At 51.6% G+C, this 25,746-nt stretch overlaps 1 protein-coding gene across 2 annotated transcripts in view; it reads right to left on the reverse strand.

Annotated features, from left to right (window-relative positions):
• Positions 1–25,746, reverse strand: part of FARP1 (FERM, ARH/RhoGEF and pleckstrin domain protein 1) — a 230,288-nt gene that overhangs the window by 12,164 nt on the left and 192,378 nt on the right. For both annotated transcript variants that reach the window (XM_029936510.1, XM_029936509.1), the window contains exons 17-19: positions 9,147–9,228; positions 3,278–3,515; positions 9–139 (exon numbers count right to left, since the gene is read on the reverse strand). In XM_029936510.1, the coding sequence (XP_029792370.1) occupies positions 9–139; positions 3,278–3,515; positions 9,147–9,228 (451 nt within the window). The remainder of the gene's footprint in view (positions 1–8; positions 140–3,277; positions 3,516–9,146; positions 9,229–25,746) is intronic.

The raw sequence follows: 25,746 nt of genomic DNA on the forward strand, positions 1-25,746 counted from the left end.
TTACTTACCCTTCCTGGAATCACAAGATTGTCGATGCCAATCAAGTCTTTCTTGAGTTCATGCAGCTTCTGGAAATTCTCCATCTTGATCATCGTACCGTGGAGCTGCACCACCATTTCAGTAATCTCCGCTAGGGCAGCTAGCAGGGGACAGAACGGGAAACGGCAGCATTAGTGGCCGACGAGGGTCAGTTTTCCCCAGTATCAGCCCTCCAGGGCCGGAGCCTCCAGCGGCCGGCCTAAGACACAGGCCATGCTAGGGAAAAACACTGCTATTTCTAATAAAAAGTTCTAACGGTGGGGCGCCTGGGTGGCTCAGTCGGTTAGGCCTCCGACTTCGGCTCAGGTCAGATCTCACATTCGTGGGTTCGAGCCCCGCGTCAGGCTCTGTGCTAACAGGTCAGAGCCTGGAGCCTGCTTCCGATTCTGTGTCTCCTCTCTCTGCCCCTCCCCCTCTCATGTTTTGTCTCTCTTTCTATCAAAAATAAATAAAGCATTCAAAAATTTAAAAAAAAGTTCTAACGAATAAAAATTTGCAATATGAATTTATTTGCTGTGTTTCCCCAAAGCATCCTGAGAGTGGAAACGGCCCCTTTGTAGCTGTCTTTCCACGGGGGTCACTGGTTGGTGCAGAGGGGATCACAGTGGAATACAAACTCCGGGCAGAAGTTTCTATCCACCTCCTGCTACCTGGAAAGGGCAGAGAGCACAGGGAGGCCACAGAAAATCTGGGGCAAACGGGGGATCTTTCTGTGAGAGGGTCTCTGTGACGTGGGCCGCTTCTGGGCCACTAGCACTCCAGCAGGTGCCCGGCTCTTCCTTCTGCACGAATCCCACTGTTGGCCACGAGGGCTGTGAGGACTGAGTGCAGCGGAAGCACGATTCCACACTCTCGGGAGCGCCTCCCCTACACCGGGGGCGTCTGGGATGGGAAAGGAGCTCGTGTCCCCTTGGGACAAATTAAGGTGACATATAAAGCCACAGTAGCTGAGCACTTAGGTATTTCTGTCAGAAATACGTGTCCACGGAACGCCGGTCTTCCGAACACCGAGCTCCTAGTCCCCAGCACTTCGACCGAGAGAGGGAAGCTCTCCTGGCTTCCGCCCAGGGGATGCAAATTCAGTTCTTCCGGCTTATCGCAGACTGCCTTGTCTCAGCCTTGGTGACAAAAGCCAGGGCTTGGTCAGTCTTCAGACATTACTGGCCGCCTTAGTCCAGTAAACCGTTACTGGGCACCAAATGCTTAGTGGGGCAGGACTGAGGCTCTTTCGGGAAAAAGACGGCACCCTGGCCCCTGGGCACTCACGGGAGGCACCTCGGAAACGGCCCTGGGCACCCTACATTTCCCAGGAGTAGCGAGTGTATTTCCCCAGCCTTTTCACAACGACGCCACCTTAGGTCTTTATCTGGGTAACTGGTGCTTTTTCCATTTGTCAAGGACTGACTTTTTTTTTTTTTTTTTTTTAACCGGGGACTGTTCAGTAAAATGCCAACTGGGCCAAGGACAACCCAGGTGGAATGACAGCTGTCCCTGACCTTTCTGGGTGACCTAGCTGCACCATTCTGAGTCCTCCCCTCCAGGCGTGGCCCCCTCGGAGTTGCTACAGGATAAGCTGAGGGAGGTGGGTGGAGAGGGTCACCCCGCCTCGAGGGTCAGGCACTGCCTTGAGGTCTCGAGGAGGAGGAGGAGCGCTGTGCCAGGAGTGATGCCAACAGGAAGGACCAGACTGCCGAGGTGCAGAGGCTGATGCACCACGGTGTTAGAGACTAACGGCTTATATGTGACGAACCAGAACCACGTCACCAGCCACTTCTGTCCCCTTCCGTGAATGGCCAATGTCCGTTATGTCACCAAAACTTCTCTGGGCTTCTCTCTAAGAAACGCGTCTGTAAGACTCCTCTACATATCCCACACCCCAAGGGCTCGTTTTCTGCAACAAGCCCACGTCTCCACTTCCTTCCTTAAAATCCTTCCTGTCTTCCCTTCGATCTGGACTGCGGTCCTGTGGGGCTGACGAGAGCCCGCGGGATCCGGTCTCCGCTCACTCTGGCAGTCTCATTTCCACTGCCATCCCCGAGTTCCACACAGAACTTCTGCCTTCTGGGGTGTTCCATCGTCTCTGTCCTCTCTGAGCTCCGTGCGGCACCCCTCAACCAGGACAACGCCTATTTCTACCTTAGCTCTAAACACACAACACCCTTCCGCTCACAGAGCTCCCCTCGCCCCGAAGGCTGGGTCGGATCACAGGGCAGTCACTGCCCGAGTGTCTTCCCCTCTGTGCCCACCAGCGGGTTCCCTGTGTCGGGGCCACATCTGAGTCATCCACTTTCACATGCCTAAGACGCAGCAGGTGCGCCATGCTGGTGGGGGCCAGATCGTGCAGAGTTTTGACAGTAGCCTGAGGGAATCCGGGCTCGCCCAGGTTTCAAGCAAAACTGGAAGAGGTGCATTTAGGGAAAGAGAACACAGATGGCCAGTGTCTATAATACCTAGGCGAAGATCCCAGCAGCCCAGGCATCTCACCTGGAAAGCAGGGAAACAATACCTGCTGTGGTTGGAGTCGTTGGTTGTTAAGGGAGTCAAGGCGTTAATATTAGTAAGCACCTGGCTCAGGGCTGAATGAGTGAGTGGGTGATATCATCATGACAGAAGGATAGGATGGTCAAGCACATGGGCTCTGCGTTTAGCCTCCATCATTTGCTTTCTAGCTGTGTGACTCTGGGCATGTTCCGTAACATCTCTGGTCTTAGTAGCCTCTATATGTAAAATGAGCTCACCCCTGCCATGTAGGCTGGTCGTGAAAATTAAAAGTCAATACAGGTGAAGTGCTTCCTTTTCTTGCACGTGCGCGTGCGTGTGTTTTGAGGGAGACAGGGAGAGGGAGGGAGGGGGAGGGAGAAAGAGCGCACGCACATGCACACACGTGCACAAGTAAGCGAGAGGGCGAGAGACTGAGAGACAGAAAGCCAGGTAAGGTGCTTCTTAAGGTGAAGCACTTATTACAGGCCATTTTCTGTACTGATTCGAGGGTCAAAAGTTTCAACCATGCAGGGAGAGGGACGCTTCCTAGTAGGGTTGGAGGAGCTAACTCTAAACGGAACTTCTCCAGGGTTCTTTGCACTTAACTACCCATGATCAAAGGAGGAGGGAGGAGGTCCTAATGACCGTTAACATTTCCATTATGGAAAGACCAAGAGGTAACAGAAAGCATTGGGCCCAGTGCTTAAAAGCAGCCCCGCCCCTCACCCACCCCGGCAGGCCCCGCCCCCTCGCTCACCCCTGCAGTCCCTGAAGTCTGCGTGGCTGGGCGGGTGGTGCTTGCACAGGCGCTCCAGGACCTGCTTGTAGTGCATGAGCCGGTGCAGCGGGCGCAGGAGGAAGGTGTTGAGCGGCAGGTAGCACACCTTCTGCAGCTCGAAGTCTCTGCACAGGCTCTCCAGCCGCCGTGAGCTCCTGATGCCCGTCTCCAGCGCCTCCAGAGCTTCGCTGTGCTTCCACAGGTGAGCCGCCAGTTGCTGGAGGGGGGCGAGACACAAGCGCGCCTGCGTTCCACCCCGGCCGACGCTCAGAAATGAACATCCCTCTGGCCTCCGTGATTCCTGTCCTTGTACTTCTAGCTTTCCCATTCGCTATTTCACGATTTCAGTTAGGTTCTCAGGATGAGAGAAAAGGGCTCCAGGAGAGCATTATGGGTTTAAGCGATATAGGAGATGTATCGGTTCTAGTAGAGGGGAGGCTGGCAACACTGAGGGGACTTAACAAACAGGAGCTCCTCCAGGGGGGGCTCTGCTTTTCTTCTACACATGTCAGAAGAGCCCAGCAGCAACTTGGTTAAGTGTCATGTGGTTACAGCTGTGCATTTCTGTTAAACTCGCCCTGTAAGTGAGCATCTTCCGGAGCGCTGTGTGAGAGTTAGACACGGAGCCTACCCTGCGGGGATCAGACACTGATCCTTTACTTGACCAGCCTTTCTTCAGGGCCCTGAGCCTTCTCCTTGACCGCAGGAGGAAGGTGTTGAAAAGCCAGTGTTAGCAAAAATCCTGCTCAGTTAGCCTACCTGGAACCCCCCACACTAGAGGTCTGGTCACCCTTGACACTGGGTTCCTCATGTCTCACCATCCCCAGGTGATGGCAGGTCGCCCTGCCTTCAGCAAAGCATCCTGTCTGGTTGGTTCAGCCAGAACCTGATTTATCCCCAAGGTTTCCTCTTTGTACATTCCCATCCTCTGACCCCACCCTGCCCCTCGATAGAAATCCCTGCTTGCCCCCCCTGTATTCAGAGCTGAGCCCAGTCTCTCTCCCTCACTGAAAACCACATAGCAGTGGACCCTACCCCAGTCACCGTGGTCCTGAATAAAGTCTACATTACCATATTTAACACATGCTGTTGAATATTCCTTTCCTGTAATGGCTCATGGTGGACACTAATGAGGGTAAGAAGTTTGAGGACAGAACATTAAAGGACAAATCAATTCCTCACGGGAGGTGGGGAAGAATCGCAAGGGAAGGACATTTCCAGACAGGTAAGGGTAACAAGACGGGCACAAGGACAGGCAGGACAAGAGAAGAGCAGTTGTACTCAAGACTTCCTTCCTGGGAGCGGGCCTGCCCACCTGCCCACCTACGTTTCCACGCTCCACAAAGGCTTCGTAAAGCGTCTGAAACGTGGGGAGTGCAGGTGGAACCCGAACAGTGCCTGCCTCAACAGGGGCCGCCCCGTGAGTCTCTGAGCTCAGGATGGACGCCGCCACCAGCCAGCTGTCCAGGACAGAAAAGCCAGGAGAACATTCCGGATTCCATTTTTTTGAATCCTTCACCAAGTCCTTCTAATTCTATCTCCTAAAAATGGCAAGCCTGTTCTTATCATTCTCTGCACAGTCACTGCCCTGGTTCTGGCTTTGTGTCACTCACCAGGGTGGCGGGTTCTCCATCGGGACCTCTGCCTCCACGCCTCGCCCCTCCATGCCGCCAAAGTCCTCGGTAGGTCACACGGGGCCCTTAAGCTATAATCCTCCTCCCCCTCCACTGTGCTTACCACCTCACCCCAGGTCAACCACCTGCTGAACAACATGCACTTGAACGTGCCTGGCTCACACCCAGAGCCTCTGCATGGGACACGCCCATTAGGATCCCTGACCGGCCTCCACAACCCCCTCAACACCCACCGCCTCCACCAGTTAGAAACTCCTCTACCTCTTTCTGTACTTAGGCTGTGTTTGTCCGGCTCAGCCCTTGTCACGTGGTGTCCCCTGCTGGGTTTAGTGACTACTTTTATCTTGAAATACAGATTCACAGGAGCTTGCACAGAAATGTACAGGGAGGTCCTTCACCCAGCCTCCCCAGGGCTAACAACAAACGGACACCGGTACAATCCGGCGTTTACTCCAAGTCTACCAGTTACATACGCCCTGGTGCGCGTGTGGACACGTGCAGCTCTAGGAGTGGTTTCACACGCACCGTTGCCGATCTGATCGTGTTCCTGCATCCTCAGGGCCTGGGACACACAGCAGGTACTCAGTGAATGTCTGTTCCCTGCATGCCTTAATGAGCAATGAGGGGTGCCTGGCTGGCTCGGTTGACAGCATGTAACCCTCGATCTTGGGGTTGTGAGCTGGAGCCCCTCATTGGGAGTAGACGTTACTTCAAAAAAATAAAAAAAAACCCACCCATGCAGGCACCCAGCCAAGGCAGGAGTCTTGCAAGAACCTGGAGTGCCTGGAGAGGCGAGCTCACGGTCACTGGAGCACAGGGCAGAATGTGAAGGACATAGGGAAAGGGCCTGGAAAGATCGTCCAGGGTGAACATGAAGGCCCTTGTCAGGTTTTGGGTTTGTACTGTATTCTCCTGACTGTAGAGACACAGGGAGAGACACACAGAGGGCTGTGAGCCTCGGCATCCGGCTGTGATGTGGGGAGGCAGGGCAGCGCCAGGAAGCTGGGGGGGGTCCCCCAGCAGAGAGCCACCTACGATCCAGAAGGAGTGAGGTGGGAGAAGTTGGAGGGAGGAGCCCAGGGGGCAGGAGGGAGACACCTGAGGCGACAGACGGGTCGAGTGGACGTCCCGGGCTGAAGGAGAGGTGGATCTTTGGGCGGGTTTGCAAGAGCATCTGGGCAGATGCCTCCAGTCGGAAGTTTGCAGCATGAGCTAGAGATCGTAATTCGGGTATCTGACTTTCAGGAAGGGACTGGAGCCATTGGCCCAGCTCCCCTGGTCACGGCCATGACTGGAGGGCCTGGGAACCGCCCCAGTCCGGCTGAGCCCCTGCCAGTGCCGGTGGGGACACAGGGGTGTGTGTATGGTGGACATTTGGGGCACAAGTGCTCTCCTGGGCTACTAATCTCTGGAACCTTCTGCTGGCTCTCCTTCATACTTCATAAAAATTCTTTAAAACCAACTATCACCACCCCAAGAAAAATAACCCAAACAAATGCTAAAAAAGGCAGCCAGTGGCTCTCTGAGCCTCTCCGCCTACTTTTATTGGGCTGGCAGAGCGCGAGGCTATAAATGCTCATGGCATCCACACAGTGACTGCAATGCCAGCACCTCCAATGGAACAGACTAAACGCAAAAATGCCAACTCACCAGACAGCAGAGAAAGAACGGCTGTGAGTGGAAATGACGCATGTTCTAGGAGGTGTCGGGCACTAGGTGAACAGAGAGAGGGTGGGTGCCCACCGCCTGTCAGCTTTCCGTGGACAAGGCACAAAGGACAGCCGGTAAGCAGGAGAACACTGGGGACTGTCCCCAAGGGGGCAGGGGACAGGCTGGCAGGTCTCTAGCTCTGCTCCCTGGAGGCCCATGGTGGAGTCCAAGCCTCCTTGAAGAGAGTCCGTGAAGGCAGGAGCCCTCCCTGGGCAGGGTCATAGAGCTGTCCCTCGAACAACCCTGGGGGGAGGGGCCCTGACCCCCCAAGGCAATTAAAAAATCAGCATTTCCCTTTTAACCCCCCTGAAACGGCACTATTAAGAAAAGCCTCGTGCTGAATGGAAGCCTTATGGTTAACACAGAGAGCTGACTGCTGTATAGTGTTACACGTACCATCACAAGAAAGAGAAAATACGTTCCTGGTGTCCTGTATTTATGGGAAACATTCTGCATGTAAATGGACCCAGGCAGTTCAGACCCGCATTGTTCCAGAATCAGCTGCGATCTCAGATGAAGGGAGCATGGAGAGAAGGGGGGCAAGACCCACCTGGGCCAAGGAAACTGGCCGGACACAGGAAAGTAACTGGGAAGCCCAAGAGCAACCCAAACACGTTACAGAAGAGAGAAAAAAAGGGTATCTTTCACAAGTGTTACAGAGGCTGACAAGGCTGCTCACTGTCATTCTAACTACAGGACATTCTGGAAAAGACACAACTATGCAGACAGGAAAGGATCGGGGGAGGGGAGGGATGAACAGGCAGAGCCCGGAGGAATTTTAGGCCAGTGACACTGTCCCGTGGCAGGTACGTGACATTCTGCATTTGGCGGAACCTCACAGTTGTAACAAACATCCCACACCCATGCAATATGTTAGTACCAGGCGACCGTGCGTGTGTCTGTGTGTGCACACAAATGTGCACATAGAACCTCTCTCTGTGGGCTTTCTGCTCAGTTTTTCTGTAACCTATAACTGCTTTAGTAAAGAAAATACATCAATAAAAATACTAGGGAAAGCTCAATCAAGGATGTCTGTTACTGTTGCATCCGAGGTTTGTGAATCGGCCTTACTTAAAGCATTAAAAACACCATGGTTGTAGAACACCTTAGATAAATCTTCGGGTTGATTGCAAGCGGTCTGCGATCCCAAAAGCTTTCATGGCCCAGAGGGCAGTGTTGCTTTTTGAACACTGTAAAAAAGTGAGCTCAAGGCCTGTTAAATAGTATCTTGATCTTTGTTAAGAGAAGCAGGAAATCTCTGGAGTGGCTTTAGATCTTATCTTTTCTGTGTACCAGCCCCCCCCCTCCCCGCCCTCCCTCCCCTTGTCCGGCCTCATGAGATAGATCATTCTAAGGGGGAAAATAAAGCCTTAAACTACTTAGCAAGATTCTTGGGATTTGATTCAAACTCCAGCAGTAACTTTTATTATAAATATGTCTTATGCATCGTGGGGTCTCACCTAGTACTAGAGGGACAGAGGGATGGACGGATGGGGGTTGGATGGGAAGAAGTGGTGGCAGGAGTAACCTGCTTCTTTAGGGGCTGCTCTAAAAAGTACTAGAGAGGCTTTGTTTGGCCAGTTGAGATGTAGGAAGATTGCTCTAAAATGTCAATAGCGGGGCACCTGGGTGGCTCAGTTGGTGGAGTGTGGGATTTCAGCTCAGGTCATGATCTCACCGTTTGTGAGTTTGAGCCCCACGTCAGGCTCTGCGCTGACAGCTCAGAATGTGAAGCCTGCTTCAGATTCTGTGTCTCCTTCTCTCTCAGCCCCTCCCCCACTTGTGCAAGCACACACACACTCTCTAACATAAATACAACATACAAAAAAATTTTTTTTTAATGTCAATAGAGAGGTATTTGTATTCGAAAGGTAAACTGTGTGAATTAAAACATTCTATATTAAAGGCATTAATAGATTAAGATTAATCTATTAAGATTAATCTTTTAAGAAAACGTAAACATGAAACTCTCAGATCTAAGAGATGGGGCAGATTTCAAAACTGAGCTGGAGCGCTGGTTCAGCACGCCCGGCGCCGCGCTCACTCCCGCACCCTTGCGGGATCTCGGGCTGGCTAGAAGTCTCACTGCTGGTGCGTTGGCTTCAAGTCATAGGACTGACTGGAATTCCCACCGGGCTCTAAGCCCAGTATTTTCCTCACACTTACAAGCCAAAACACCTGACAAAAAGTGCAACGTTCGGTCAACTGAACTGTGTTGTGTCTACGTAATTTTTTTAAATGGGTGCTAAATGATTTATTCACAGATAAGTCTGTGTTTTGATTACAGCACAGACTTTTTAAGGAGGAAATGTACTAAAAGTGCTTCCCTCAGAGTGGCTGCATTTTCCTTCCCAATACGATGGTCTGGAAAGACAGAGGGATTCACCCTGAGCCGTGTTACCAGTGTTTCGTCAAATCAGGTCGCATGTGGTTACGGACTGGGATCGAAGCCCAGGCCTTCGCCCCCCAGGGAACCTGTTCACCCAGATCCCGAAGCAGCTCACCTTCATACCCTGAATGTTCTTCAGCAGGACATCTCCGATTCTTTGGTAGTCCCCTCTGACGTGGGCGTTTGAGCGGCCTTCCCTGAAACAGAGGCAAAGGGGTTGGGAACGAAAGCGTCAGCAGATCACAAAATGGCAAGCTTTATGCCTTCCTCTCCAGTCCCGTTGTTTATCCGGACCTCCCCCTTCTCCGGGCATCACACATGTTAACGCCGGAAGGAGACTTTGAAATCACCCCGGTCATTCTGCAGAGAAAGAATTCCTCTTGTACATTGAAAGAGACAGAGCAGAGCTATTTTGCCGTCATTTTAATTTGGTCTCATGCTGTATTTTTTCCCCATCCACACTTGGGTGATCTGGGCGTCACTACAAGGGCTTGAGGATCATTAAACAGACGAGGTTTCTGCACCCGAGAGACCGCGGCCTAAAGAGGACAGAGAGCTGTGCGGAAAGCCCTGGGGAAAAGAAAAACAATTGAAGAGGTAGAGGAGACCGCGTGTGGAGGTGGGAGTACGGCAGAAGTGGGTGGGACGGGATCCTAGGGACAGGGAGGGACAGGGAAGGGAGGTTCCAGACTACCCCAGCCCGGGACGCTGGGTGAAGATGACAGGAGGTGGGCACTTGCAGCAGAGTTTTGGGTATACTGTATTCCTGTTTCTCATGGCTCCGGCTGCAGCCAACAGTGTTGGCCAAGAGCTGACGCGCAGAGAGGAAAGGAGTATAGATAACGGTAGGTAGGTCCTGAGCACGTCCACTGTGCTGAGCACATTAAAAGCACAAGTTCATTTACCCCTCCTGACGGCCTTATGAGGCAGGTGCCATCATCACCGCCATTAAACAGGGGATGAAACTGAGGCGCAAAAAAACTACGCAACTTGCCTAAAGTCTGCTATCATGAGACCATGAGCCTGAACTTGAGCCCAAGGGGTCCAGCCCACACCTCTCCAACCATGGCGCCAGTGCGTATCTGTGAAATTACCCAATAATGAGAGAGAATTTTCCAGAGACCATGAAAACACCACTTTCAACGAATCTGGCTACTATCTTCAGACCAACTAACTGTTCAGGATAGCTAGAAGCTAACTTAAGCAAAAGGGATGCATGAAAAAGAAAAAAGGCGAAAATGCGGGCAGGGGCCTTCAAGTCGGAAGTGAGAGCCCAGGCTCGGGGCTCCCTGCAACAGGCAGCGAAAGAGGCTTTCCACGGGCTCTAACTAAGCAGCTACGGGGATGACGTCACCGGGGAGGCAGCACCCAGGCCCACTGGGTAGTGACAGCGGTCCGGGAATAGAGGGACAGAGAGCATACGTGATGCCCCCAGCCTGGGTGGTCACCGGCTTCTGGGCGCTCTCTTTATTATACTCCTGTTCCCTCCAGCCCCACCCAGAGTTCCCCGGTCCTTCTGCTTCCTCTTAGCTGCCCAGACCAAGGGCGGTGGCAGGCCGCCGTAATTACCACTTCCCTTCCAACTGGGTCGGGATTCTGTCCTCACCACTCCTTGAAGGCGTCTGTGAAGGAACACCACTAACCTAATTGCCCAAACCTTGCCCCTGTGCAGCTTCTCCAGACGAGAGCACCCCAAACTTCCAGCGCTCGGCTTTCCAGCTTTGGGAGGCCTTTCTCTCCAGACTCCCAGACTCCTCTTGAGGTCGGTTCTCAGTCCGTGTGGCCACCTCCTCCTCTTCAGGCTACTCCCAAGAAGTCTGTGTGCTTTGGGGATGCATGGTGCTTATGTGCTCTTCACTTCCTGCTTCTTCCTGTATAATCCCTCCATTCCCCGCGGTTTCTATGCCTGACGCCAGAGCTGTACCCAAATGTCCTTGAAGCTACTGACCCGGGGACTGGATTTCTTATACTGACCAGAGGGTTCTCCACAAATGACCCTGCAGACTCGATCTCAAACTCAAGAGGTTCCCGAGTTAATTATCTTACTGCCCAAACTCCCTCCCCTTGATGACATAACTGTCCTGCGCACCGCCCCCCCTCAATCCGGGAACCTCAGGTATCCTCCCTTATCTGTCTCTCCTAGCACCCAGTGGCTCAACTTCCCCCCAAAATGGGTCACGGAGAATGTTTAAGCAACAGTCGGAGATCCAGGCTCTGCTCTGGATACAGTAGTCCCCACTCCATTCCTAATCACCGCCTCTTATTCCACCCCGTGAGCCACGGGGTGGAGGCATCTCCGGAATTTTAGCCAACGGTTATTCATCCAATCTCTGTTAAGTTTATCATTTGGCCCTTCCGTTGACTCTGCTTTTAGCGGAGTATTCACTGGTTGTTCTTTGCCTATACGCTCGGAGAAGGGAGCTGTGGCCTCACATGGAGGCTTTCTGCTTTATAGAACCTTCTCCTTCCACCCTGCGCCTTCACCGTCACGCGAAGCTCTTGTAGTGGCTGGAAGGCTCCCCCTCCCTTCCCCCGCTGCCCCCCAACTCCAGAACAAAAAAAGCTACTGGACCAGAATGTCCTGCTTTTGACTAAATGCCACATATTAATAAAAGAAGGCAAGGCACAAGTGAAGCCTGATTTGTGGGTATGTAGATATGACCTGAAACTTACATAAGTGACCCCAAAACTTTCAAACGGGCATGCCATTTGATAAGTGCAGCTAAGGAAGGTCTTTAGTTAGTCCAAAGGACATCATTTAAATATTTTAGCCAGAGTCCTCCGGATTGGGTGAGCAAGGGGAGAAATGGGGGAGGGGGGGGCTTCGTTAATAATAAGCAATTTCCTCCTTCTCACAGATAGGGCCCAAGGGACAATGAAGTGCTGGGGAGAGGACATGGGAGGAGGGGCCGAGCATGGTGTGGAAGCCAGATTTTATTGACTTCACTTCCTTCCGTCTTCTGCCCACTTTTAAAAGAAAATGTCCTGATGTTAAAGCCCCAAACGCAAGGGGACATTTTCCTGCATTAGGCGGCTAGCAGAGCCCTATTTCCTTGTCCCTGGCATCTTTACTTTCATTTTAGAAATAGCTCTGGGTCCCCATCATCAGTGCCCTGTGCCCCGGGGAAGGCAGTCATGTGGATAAATTCAAATGGGGCCAGCTCTAGATGGTGTGGGGGGCAGCAGGCTGGGGCCCCGGAGGTCAGCGCATGCAGTCCGGGCAGCTCCCGCCTCTGGGGCCCTCCCATCTGCAGCACACACGGCCAGTCCCAACCCCCAAGGGGTTCCAGAACATGGCGCCAGTCCATGGGAACAGGACAAACCCGAACTCCTGCTGCTCCCATAGAAATCCTGTCATGGTTTTACCTCCTTTACGTGTTAATGCCACCAAATCTACAAGTTCAAAGCATCTGCTTTATTATTTAGAACTGAAAGGTCATTTTATTATTAAGAACATGGAACAAGTAATTATGATTCTTCCAGAACATCCTCCGGATGTTAACCTCACAAAAAAAGGGTCCTTGTTTAGAAGACAGGGCCACATAGTTGTTGTCTGTGTAATTACCGCGCGGCAACAAAGCTGAAAATTCTTTTGACAATTTCACATTGGAAACCCATGTACTCGGAAGCCTCCCAGATGCTAAATTCTGCCACACACACCACGATTAATACACTCCCTGTAGCAACGACACGTCAGCTCCGCACAGGGTTAAACACACGCCCACACCCACCAGGGATCTCCAAGCCTTCCTGCCCCTCTGCGGACACCTCATTCACCACTCTGTGAGCTGGTCACCCACTCCGCAGCAGACAGACCAAGAAGAGGAAGAAGAGGATATAAAGGCCAGTTCTCGGTGGGAGAGACCAGGAACGAGGCTGCCTCCAAGGGGCTGAAGGAGCCCTTGCACCTGACGGCTTTGACTCTGACCGCCAGGAAGTACAACACCGGCAGTAGGTGGAGGTGGGCAAGGCCAATGGGAGAGATCACCATGCTGCTCGCCCACTTCCCACCCTGACCTCGGACAGTTTACAGCATGTTCACGGCCTCATTGGTTACATGGCTCCCAACTACCCCACCCCAGGATGCCGTCTCCCACTGTGAGTGTTTTCTGGGGAGCTGGACAGCAGGCCTGGCTTCAGTCACAGGAGATTCCTAACCATGGAAAGCAGGTAGTGACTGACCCCAGGGCTTTTCAAGTAGCCCAAGTAATAACATGAGCATGTTCACCAAACACCGGGACTTTCCCTTCTGCTCCCAACAAGCGAATCATCGTCTCGTTAGAAACACAAAGCCAACTGCCGATGGGAACTGGGGGGTGGCCTTTCCACCTTGCTCTGTGTCTGGGCGGTCCTGGCCCTGCGAGATGGACCGAACTTTGTGAGCCTCATTTGCAAACCAAATAGCACATCTTTGCTCTTACTAGTCCCTGTGGTTTCTATGATTTTAAATGAAAACGGTCTGTGATCGCATGTATTTGTGTATAAGTAGAAAGATGATGTATAAATAAGGAAATGAATGAAGACACATCATCCATGAATGTGTGGGTGAGGGAGGGTGGCTGGGCTCAAAGCAATTTAGCCAGAGCAAGAGATTACATGTCTGTCTATCTATATCACATGCCTAGTATTTAGATATTTATGTTTTTATCTATTATGTTTATATACTACATATACCACACACACCTAACATATATAAACATGTTAGCCACATGTAATCTATGTTGATTTCAATATTCTTTGATGGATTTCAATATCCTTTGATTTCAGAAGAAAATCCAATTCATTTGAATTTTAATTCACATCCCCCGTTGTGGGAAAGATGTTCGGGCCAGAGGCGTCCTCGCTGGGCACGAGACACCTGGGTTTCCCTCTGGTGGCTCCAGGCAAGGGACCCACTCTCTGGGCAGTACCTTCAGATGGCCAACGCCTCCCGTTCTTGGCAGCGTCATGCCCGTCAGTTACAATGCTTCGGGCTACAGCTTTCCTTCTGAGGTTCAGGGCCAGGTCCCCTCTAATCAGAGGAGCGCAGGTCACAGCTGGCTCGTGGGCAGGCTCGAGGGCGCCCAGATGAGCCCTGATGTGCTTTCCAAGTTCGGTCCTGTTCGTGAACCATACATCAAAGTGCAGGTGACAGAAAAGCCATTTTAAACTCCTCAGCGACCCGGACAGTGCGCGCTCTCAAGTGTTTTCCAGCGGAAGCCCCCTGCGGTTCAGGCGCTTGGAGAAACTGTTTTCCTTTTTCTAGGAAGAGCAGCTTGGTCTGGAAGCCCAGGGGGCAGTCTGCTCAGGAACAAGAATAATCCACGTAAAAGCAGCTCCCACATGTGACTGAGAACAAGTTATTTTACTCCTGGGTTAAGAGGAAACAATCACCAACATCACTGTCCCTGAAGCCCTGGGTGGACAGTGGAAAGCCAGCTGGGGCAGAATATACTAAATTCACAGTGTCCTTGTAGCGTCTTTCTGGGCTTTGAAACAAACATAAAATCTTAAACTTTTACAGATAAGCGTCCAGGTGAACCCCCCTCCCCCCCGGACGGTATGCAGGAATTCCCCATAAATTCTCTTCCATGGTTGATGCTAATTTTTCGAATCTTTCTTCCATTGCTCATGCTTCCAAGCTGATTTCTAGGTAGACCCCACTGCCTGGTCGCCAATGAGTTTCACTGCCGTTTACCTTGAGAGCAAGGATTTTAAACCCTTTTTGCATGGCCTTATTTTTTTAAGCCAATGACAATTGTCAAACGGAAGCTTTGAGACACAAGAAGTAGCCCGACCTGGTTGAAGGGGGGGGGGCACTAAGAGAACCCCCCTGACTCTTGCTTTGTGACAACTGCCTCAGAGATTCTGAATTCCGGGGAAGTAGACGGTGAGGAGTGGCAGGTGCTGGGACCGCCCTGGCGGGAAAGGAAGACACAGGCTTCTGTCTTCCCCTCCGGAGTTCCTTCCTCCCAAGCCCCCAGAGCTGTGCGTCCAGCACTGACCCACATATGGCTGCTTACATTTTAACTCTGCATAAAAGGAGAGTTTAAAATTCAGCTCCTCAGCCACACTAGCCGGATGGGAAGTGCTCCCTAGCCACGTGTGGCCAGTGGCTATTACTGAACATGCAGACGCAGAAGATTCCCATCACTGCCGGAACTTCTGAGCATCGCTCGAGACAGAAACAGAGAACATGTTTACAGCTACTCCCCTGCCTCCAGGTTCATGGGCTCCAAGGAAAGCAGGAAACGGGGTGCAGCCCTACCTGGTTTTATACCGACCAACTTTCTGAGCCTCATTTTCCATGGGGTGGGGGGGGGAAGGTGGGCATAATGCCACAAGACTGTTTTGTCAAATGAGACAATTTAGGGGAAAATGTCTTGTAAGATGTTGCAGAAGCGCATGGTGCTTTCCCGTGGCCGCCAGTCTCAAAGCTATCGTTTTTAACCCTCCAGAACACAGGGATTTCTGTTCTCAGAAAAGGGGTAGTGGCCCCCTGATCTCTTGGATCGGCCAGAGGAGGAAAGAGCAGGCCCTCTTGAGTTGCCCGACCACAGACACCCCTTTCAGGTCTTCTCCGGCTGGACGGGCTGCCTCCTTGACACAGAACAGAGCGAAGGATGAGGCCAGAGTACAAGCCCTCGGGATGCAATACGGACTTGTCGAACCAACGAAAACCAATCCTGACCGAGCCTGCGCACCCAGGGAGTCACGCACACACAGGTTCTGAGGTGGAGGGACGGCCCAGCCACCAGAGCCCCAAGCGTGTGACTGGGAAGGAAAAGTGTGTCCCATCTTCACCCTATCACGCACGTGTGTGTGTGTGTGTGTGTGTGTGTGTGTGTGTGTGTGTGGCTGGGAACGGCCCGACAGCATGAGGACCACAGGGTAGCAGGCAGGGCTATTTCAGATCACGCTTGGGGCGGGGGTTTCCTGGAGGCCAGAAGTTGTCCTCATGTTAGTTACAAGTGAACAGCAACGAACCCAGTTCTTTGGAGTTCTTTCCCTCTGAATGTCAGGGTTAAAGCCTCTGACGCTAAAGGCACAGGGACAGCCAGACCGACTGGTTTCAAAATCCAGTTGTGCCCTTACCAGCTGTGTGACATCTGCCAAGTGACTCACCCTCTCTTTGCCTCATTTCCTCACCTGTGATGTAAGGAAGTAACAGCAGTATCTACCTAATGATGTTCTTGAAAATATTAAATGACACGATACATGAACACCATTTAACAGTGTTTGGAACACAGGGAACGTTCAGATCACATTAGCCTGAACTCTCGCCAACAAAATCAGCAAGCAACCTCTATTCTTTTTTTTTTAATCAAATGGAGAAGATAAAGCCCTCCTCCCAGTGACACAGAAAAGGGGCCTTGTCTTGGACTGCGATGGTCTGAGCATCTCTGTTGAGCTAAGCCTGAGCGAGCGGATGCCAGGCGATACTCTCTGCTCCAGGGTCCCACAGCTGTGCGCCCACCTGTGTCCAGTTCAGCCAGAGCCAAAAACCAAAACCAAACCCCAAACCAAAACAAACCACCAGCGCTGGAGATCTCCCAGACACCACGGGGAGGAAAGAGGAGAGACATGAAATACAGGTCCTCAAAAGTCCCTCGCACGTCCCATGTGTTGACAGGCAAGCAAATATAAAAGCCCCCCTGAGACCCGAACAGGAAAGCGAGCCCTTGAAGAGAACAGCCCCCAACAGCCCGCGCGGTCTGAGCAAAGTGAGCTGCGGAGGGAGGTGTTCGCTCCTTCCTCCTCTTGTTCCCTCAGCAAAGAGTCAGCGCATTTGGTGTGAAAGGCAGGCCCCAGAGAAATCCCACAGGGAGAGGGCAGAAAGCCGCGTCAGCAAATCCAATAGCAAGGTTAGGAGTCTGTAGAGCAAGATACGAAGGGCTGGACTCGGAAGCCATGCTGCCCGGGTTCAAGTCCAGCGTTAACTCCTACCTGGGCAGGCTGTCCATCCAGCCTACTGACCGAAGCTCAGGCCCCTCATCGAACCTCGCTGCGCCGTGCGGACGGAACGGTGTGTAAGGGCTTGGGATTGTGCCTGCTGGGCATTACTATCATTGCTGTTGTTTCTGCTGCCACCCCTCAGGGGCAGACAGAGGCTCCGAGGAGGTGCGGCAAGGCTAGATCCGACAGGAGTCACCGCTGACTCCCATCTTGGCGGTGGCCGCTTCGCCATTACAGAGTCTCCTGAGAGATTAGAAAAAAAATCCCAATCCCTTTCCTCGGATTTGAGCCCTACAGGTTATCGTCCTGCAGACAGCGCCGTCACAGGGCCTGTGGCCAGATGCCATGTGCTTCCTGCCACTTTTGAGAGCAGAACACAGGAGGGTGCAGAAGGACCTCTCAGTGAGCAGAGCTGACCTCCCAACGCCAGGAGCAGAAAGGAAGGATTCAAGGGTGGTGAGGAGCCCCGCCGGGCTCCTGCTCTGTGGCCCAGGGCCAGCCACCCTCTCCTCTCCTCCTCTGAAGAATGAGGAATCGGGGCGCCTGGGTGGCTCTGCTGGGTAAGCAACTGACTCTGCATTTCAGCTCAGGTTGTAATCTCACAGTCTGTGAGATCAAGCCCCACTTAGGATTCTCTCCTTCTCTCTGTGTCCTGCCCCCCTGCTCAGGCACTCTCTAAATAAATAAATGAACATTAAAAAAAAAGAGAGAGAGAGAAAATGAGGAATCCACGGCAGATGCACTCCCAGCCGCTTTCCAGGTATAAAGTCTCATGCCTCAGCAACACAGCTGCAAGGATCGGATCAGCCCCAAGTTCAAGTTGTCCCTCTGTCGCTTCTGGGCTGTGAGGGGTCCCACCTGTCTGGGCCTTGTGTTCCCAGTCATACAATGGGAATAACACCTACATGCGGGGAAGTGTTCTTCAACAAGGATCAGCAAGAAAGGGCCAGAGAGTAAATATCTCTGGCTTTCCAGGCCACACAGTCTGTCACTAGTATGCACCTGTGAAAGGAGGCATGGACAATGGACACAAGAACAGGCGTGGCTGTGTTCCAAAACTTTATCAGCAAGACCAGGTAGCTGGCCAGATCTGGCCAAGGGTCACGGTTTGTCAACTGTTTTTGAAGATCAAGTGGGAAAAGCTGGGTGGTCAGTTTCATTTTTTATCAAGAATGCCAACTTTACAGCAGTACAAGGTACCTAAGAGTCTACACACGGTAAATGCTCGTTAATGGTGGTTTATTATTAATATTAATGCCACAACTTTGCCCGTGCATAAGACTGTATAAAGCACCGTCCATCCACATTTGCCCGGCACCCTTCTGCTTTTTAAAGATCAACCCTAGACCCTTCGAAACATGACCTGAGCGAATTTATTATCTTCAAGATTTACCATGAACAAAACCAAGATATTTTTATGCTTTAGTAGGTATTCTGATCAACTCATGTCCAAGGCCCTGTATTTGTTGTAGTAAGGAGTACTATTTCTTCATTTTTAGACCAATATTGTCCAACAGATCTTTTTTCTGTGATGATGGAAATGTATCTTATTATCTGCTATCCAATATGGTAGCCACATATGGCTTATGAGACCTCAAAATGTGGCCAGTGTTATCGAGAAAATGAAATTTTATTAGAGTCAAATTTATTTATTTTCAGGGGAGAGAGAGAGACACAGAGGGAGAGACAGAGAATATGAATCCCAAGTAGGCTCTCTGCTGAGAGCACAGAGCCCAATGTGGGACTCAAACTCATGCACTGTGAGATCACCACCTGAGCCCAAATCAAGAGTCAGAGGGTCACTTAACTGACTGAGCCACCCAGGCACCCCTAGATTATTTTAAATTTAGATTGCTATAAGTGGCTAGTAGCTGCCATATTGGGCAGCGAGGGTTATAGGTCTTTATCCTTCTGTTAAGTTGTTTTCCATTTGTAAACTGTCTCAAAGTCTTTGTGGAAGATGTGTCACGAAAGGATTGGACACTACAATAAACACAAGCCTTAACCAGTTGTGAAGCAGTTTCCAAGCAAGAAATCATCCAGTCAACTAAGCCAACGTCATTCCCGAGTTCCAGTCCAGACTAAGTGGGACCAAGCGGAGCAGGAACGACTGGCCAAGCGCTGCAGCAGGCGCGTGAGGAACCGAGGTGCCGGTCCAGGGGGACCGTGCTGGAGGAGAGCCTGTCCCGGGGTTCCTGGTACCCATACGGCCGACACCCAGACTTCCTGCTCAACAACCAATCCTATTGCTGCTGGGACCCCGGGAGGCAGCGGGATATATGACACAAGAATGTTCCACAAGAACGTTCCACGGTGGCTGATTTTCCTCTAAAAGAAGGAGCACGGTTTTCACAGTCCCTAGTGAATGTCCTGCGGTGAGACAGGAACCCTCCACATGGGATCCCGTCTGATAAGGATGAGGCAATTGTGCACAACATTTGTGGGACGGGAATTATTGGCTCCATGAAGTAATTGCAGGTGTGGTCTGCAGTCAACCTTTACGAATATTTTGGGAAATAATGTAGAAATCAGATCACTTCCTTATGTATACACGGGGGAAAGCCTACAGATGTCTACTTCGGGGGGACCAAAGCAGACGTGAGGGGTGGAGGGGCCGACTCTCACAGGGGACAGGAGGGCAGACGTGGATGTGTGTGCATGCACACCCACGTGGAACATGTGCTCAGGCCAGGTTTGGACGCTGCATCCACCGCAAGGGGAGAGGATGCTGGGAGAATCTGCGTGGGGTTGATGTACCTTCCTGAGGAGCGGAGGGAGGTGCAGTGTCCCTGCCGGCCCTGCGTACAGGACACACTCAGGTGTGTGGTGAGCTCGGGAAACAAGTCTGTGCAACCTCAGGTCTCCTTTCTAGCACTTCCCAACACGGTCCCAAATTCAAGCACAGCCCAGAGAAGCAAGGACTTTTCCCACCGCAGGCCTCCACGTCAGGAGAAAACCACGGCACCGGACTGACTGGCAGGACTGTCTGCCGCACCCTCTTCTGGGTCACTTAAGAAAGGTGACAAGCCTGTTTTCACCTCCCGTGCCTTCAGTAAAAAGCCCCCCCCCCGCCCCCTGAGCTTTCTACTGAGCAGCTAAGCAATAAAGGGAAACAATGATGGGAAATGAAAGAGCCTCCAAGAACATGGTACAAAGCAAAATGCGTGCACCGTGCAGTCTGCGTTCACGGGAAAAGGCTCCTGGGAAGGGGAGCCCCCCCCACCCGCAGCTGCATTCCGAGCCTTTGGCTCCAGTGCGATTTTAGCTCTAACTGAGGGACATCCCCGGGTCCGTGTAACCCACCGCGGCCTGGCTGCCGGCGCTCGCTGGCTCAGCACGGTGATCCTGCCCCTGCCCGAGGTTCAGATGGCGTAATTCAGGGGCGCACCCAGGCGGCCCACAGAGTGACGATGTGGGCACGGTCCCTTGTGTGCAGGGCACTCTTTTGAAGCTTCCTGTCTTATCCTACACTGGATCCCCGAGGATTTTTTTTTTTTTGCTGTTTTTAAAAGTTGTGGTAAAACGTACATACAATTATCATCTTAACCATTTTTCAAGCGTAGTTCAGTTCACATGGGTGTGCAACCATCATCCATCCCCATATTCTTTTTTTTTCAATGCTTAGTTTTGAGAGCAAGTGAGCACAGGGGAGGGACAGAGAGAGAGGGAGACACAGCATCCGAAGCAGGCTCTAGGCTCTGAGCTGTCAGCACACAGCCCGACTTGGGGCTCGAACTCAAAAACCTCGAGATCATGACCTGAGCTGAACCTAAGAGTCAGATGCTCAACTGACTGAGTCACCCAGCACCCCTAGAATACCCTGCATTTTGAAGGATAACATTCTGTTGTATGATGCACAGCATTTTGTTTATCTGTTAAAGATCCACGTGTTGGTAGGCACAGGGCTGCTTCCAAACCAAACCTTTTGGCTCTGATGAACAAGGATGAGGTGACTGTGGGTGTAGGCATCTCTGTCTGGGTCCTTTTCTCTGAATCCCTTTGAATATACAGCTAGGAGCGGAACCGTTGGTAATTCTAGATTTAATTTTTTGAGAATTCCTAGGATTTTCTTTTAATGATGCCCAGCTTCAAAGAGTGGGTAGGGTAAGAAGATTTATTACTGTTTTGTCCCCTGATTGCTCACCGTGAAGCTACTATGAAGACGCATTGCTCTGGGGGACGGCTGCCAGTCGTTCTCTGACCTGCGCGGTCACACGCCTCCCCTCCGGCCCCTGGAGCGTCCTGGCGAGTCAACACTGCCCCATGGGTGAAACCCCCGATGGTGGTCTCCCCGTGCGAGGAGGCTCCTTTCTGCTCCGATGGACACCCTCCTGGCCTCTCAGCTCCCTAGGGTCCGAGCCTGCTCCTGCCCCCCACACTCCAGGGACCCCTGCCTCAATCTGCCCTGCAGCCCAGCCGCTCTTCAGACACGCTCTAGCCCTGCCCACCCTCCGGTGGTTTCTTCCATCTCCTGCGCTGGCTCTGGCTCTGCCAGGAGCGACACGTTTACGGAACATTGCCAGAAAGGTGCGTCCAGGACGATTCTGTCCCTGGCTCTCCTCTGCCTCAGTGTTCTTCCTTACAGGATGAGATTCTTCTTGTGGAGAATTCCCGTATCTACACCACTGCACCTGCTTTCATTCCCAAGCCTGAGACCTGCGTGTCCATCTGCCGGGAGGATGCCGGTCATTACTGACCCCTCAAAACTGATGGACCCAGAGCAAACTCCTCTTCCCTCCATTACGTTTTTGCTTCTTCCTTTCTTCTTTCAGTTTCCTAATTTTGTGAGCAGCCTCCCAGCTAACCAGGATCCACGCTCTCGGGGTCTCCCCCTGGCGTTTTCCCATGGGCCCTACGTGTCTCCTTGGTGACATCTCGACCTCCGGTATCCCCATCCTGCCGGCTAGACTTCTGCACCCCCTCCTAGCGAATCTGCTGCCCAGTTTCCTCTAATAAATGCAGCAGCCCCCCTGGAGAATCACATGTGCCCATGGCGTGTCCCAAGCACCTCTCTGGGGGGCTCTTGCCCAGACCCCAGCTCCCTGCCAGCCGACTTTGTACAGTGCACAACCTGCCGGCGCGCTGGGCCAGAGCCAGTCTCCGTCCATGTCTGGGATGTGAGGGGGCCAGTGTGCGCTCTGTGCCTGCCAGGCCTTTCGGGGCTGGAACGTGGGACTCTGCTCCAAAAGCCGAAGGCCGTCAGGGGCTTTCTCTGAATTCATTTGAACAGTGGGGCAAAACATCCTGGCTTTCAAAAAAAAGAAGCATTCTTCATGTTTTCACAAGTCACCAAACCTGTTTGCTGGGTTTTGAAGAACAGGGTCACCTGGGCTTTGGCCAGGCTGAAAAGTCCGCACCCTTGCCAGGTGGGTGTACTCAGGAGAATGCGACATTTGGATGCGGGCGGGTGTGTTTTCTGAGCAGGGGCTCGGGCCTCACCATTCAGGGAAATTCCCGGTAAGTTTTCTCCCTTAAGACTTCCTACTGCTGATCAAAGCAAGACACCACCTCATATAAAACCATGACCGCGCCGTTTAAGTACTGAATTTGGGGGGATTTTAGGTGCACGGTAAACTTCAGATTTCTTTCCATTAACAGGAGTAATTTAAAGAGTATCACTGAGTAAAGTCTGGAGTTCAGCCGATGGTAACTTAGCCACATTAGTTTCCTGGCTGACACACGTGCGCAGTGACGGGAGCAGCCAACATGAGGCTCGGCATAGAGAGTGTGCAGAGAAACCCTACTGTCATGGCAACTTTTTCCTAAATCTAAAATTATTTCAAAGTAAAGTTAAAATAGAAAATGACCAGCTCCCCTCCCGATGTCTGCAAATGGGGCAGAACACTAAGCCCTTCACAAATACGGTCTCACTGCATCTGTGTAACAGCCCATGAGATACACATATGACAGATGACGCAGCGCAGCTCTACAAGGGCCAGAGGCCACTAGACGGAGGTGTCCGGGGGTGGCAGGGCCGTGAGTGTGGCCACAGAACGCAGCCAGCCCCTTCTGCCTGGGCCAGCCCGGGTGTCCCATACCCCGGACCGGACACACGCATACAGGCGTACACATCTACTTCTATCTGGCCTGTCTGTCCTGAACTCAGAGTGAACTCCTTTCTTAATACACCTCCATGTGTTCCAGTCTCCTTAAATATATTCGCTCACGGGCTGCCTGAGCTATGCGGGCATCAACGGTCCTTCAAGGCAGAACTGGCCAGGGATGCCCGGTGCCCACACCGGACACAGCCCGCTCGCCCCTGACACAGTCCGGCCCTCCTCCTTTTCCATGCCTTTCTGCTCCCGAGACCACAAGACCCCGGTGGGCAAAGCCTAACACTCGAACTGGCTTGCTCACTCCCCCACCCCCCTGTGCCCGAATTCCCTGCTTGTAGACGAAACAAGAGTTAGGACTAAGATGCAAATCAAAGAATCGCAGAATCTTAGGTTTGTCAGAGGAACTCTGTATCATTGTTCCAGAAAAGGTATTCATCTCAGTCATCTCGAGAAGCGCTTTAGAAATACACACTTCTGGGACTCCTCCTGTGTTCTGATTTAGGAGGGCTGGATGGGGCCTGGCAATCTGCATTTTTTTCAAAACTCCCCCATCCCCAGTCCCACGTGGCCCTGTTACAGTGCCAGGTTTGGGGTTTCACCCAACAGGAAAATACCTTTTAGAAACAGCCAACCTCTGCTCAAGAAACCCCAAGGTGGAGGAACTCTTCACCTTAGAAGGCAGCCTCTCATCACTAAGTGTTAGTGTCAGGAAATCCTTCTCTATATTTAGACACGATGTGCCTCTTTAGGAAACTCGTTGTTTATATTCTGTTCTCTGGTACAGCTAAGATGACATTTACTCCCTGTTCACATGACCAGACTTTTCCCTTTTTGCATAAAGAGAGCCATCAGATTTTCTTGAATCTTCTCATTTTTAGAACAAATGACCTTGGCTCCAACAACTTTTCTTCTTAAATGAAATACATTCTCTTATTATTCCATTTTGTTTTGTTGCTCTAAAGGATTTTATTAGCGTCCTTAACAAAACCAAGTATTTGATTATAATAAAGACGTCAAAGTGGTCTAAATGGTATTTAAGGGTCTCAAAATTTCCATGCAGTTTTTTTTTTTCCTCCAGTAAGTTGAAAGCTGCTCACGGGTTAATGCAGGACAGCTAGAAGTTGTTCCTGGGATCTGCTCAACACCGGATAGGACACACCCTCCCGAGCCAGCGAGAAAGGACACGGCTCTTCACGCCTCATCGCAGTCCACGGATTCAAGTGGCAGGAGCCATTATCTCGGCGACCCAGATACCTCGGCTGCACTTCTCCAAGAGGGCAAGTTCCCAGCGTCAGCCCTTTGGTCACCAGATTAGGCACTAATCTGTGAAAGGGCACTGCTCCGGTTAGGTGTCTACAATAATCATGCTTTATTCAAGGATAACACGTGGCGGACGTCTTAAAACACCACGTGGCACTGCGGACCAGCCTGCGAAGACCATGGCCACGAAGGAAGCTGGGCAGGGACCGTGAAGGCCGCCAGGCGCAATGCATCACGTGCACAACGTCCGGCAGCAGGTTTATCGCACGGAAAGACTTATTATTCCATTTTAAAAGTGAACCTCTTAGGCCCTACTGTTCTAAAGGAGCCCGGAGCATTTTTCATGCTCTGGCTGCATCCGTGAGGGAGTCTAGGACAAGCGTTCTTGACCTTGGCTACACACTGGAATCATCTGGGAAGCTTTGGGAGCTATTGGTGCTGAGGTTCTGATATAACTGGTCTGGGGTTCTGCCTGGCTATCAGGATGCTTTAAAGGTTCCAGATGATTCTAATGAGCAGTCGATGTGTCTAGCAAGCAACAGGTAAAGACACGGGGCCTCTCTGTGTTGTTCTGTTGACTCACACTTACACTCACTCACTCAGCCTTTTTGCCTTGAATCCCTGCCAATTCCTCATCATGCATTTGAGGCGGTGGTTAGTGGAACTTAGCGCAGACGTTTACATTTATTCCTGATAAACGTCATCAATTTGGTCGGGGTCCATTGTTGCAAGGTCATGTCATGTCCTTGAGCTTCATATTGACTGTCGGCTCTCTTAGCTTTGAGTCCTTTACATGCCTCTGGTTTTGTCATGTAATACATGAATAAAGTTAGATATTTGAAAGATGTACTGAAAATCCTCTGGGAAATAAAGGACAGCAGCTGCCTGTTAGGCATTGGATGTTCTTTCACAGTGAAGCTGCGAGAGATTTATGGCCACAGGTAAATCAAGAGTGTGGCGTTTATTCTTGTCTGAAATGTTCCCTACAGCTCCCTGAAGCTCTCTCCTGCGGCAGGGGCTAGCTGAAGCCACCATGCTGAGCTGCCAAGGTACAGCTGATGACATTTCCTATGTGTCCCCACATTATTTAGGTCAGTTGCCACGTGGACCAGAGCTGCTACAGCGACACCTGTTCAGGCTGCCTGAGCCTCCGGAAGATTTAAGACTATCTTTGTGCCCATCTCATGGGCCGAAAACAAACTGTGAGTGGACTTCTCCAGAGTTGTAAGTTCTCTGACTCCATTAGGAAAGCATCATCTAACTTTGTACGAATGAAGAGGCAACAGAATATGCCAGAACACAATGGAACGTTTCCAGGTAGATTTTGGGAGGTGAAATAAGTTATATCCTGTAGAATCTTTTTTAACTGAGAAGTGGCATTTCTCTTACATTCACAGCACCAACCTAGAGTATGGCTCTAACAGGGGTTTCCAACCTTCCTCCCATTTTCACGGAGGCGGTTTC

This window comes from Suricata suricatta, chromosome 4, assembly GCF_006229205.1.
Source record: "Suricata suricatta isolate VVHF042 chromosome 4, meerkat_22Aug2017_6uvM2_HiC, whole genome shotgun sequence".
NCBI classification, from domain to species: Eukaryota; Metazoa; Chordata; class Mammalia; order Carnivora; family Herpestidae; genus Suricata; species Suricata suricatta.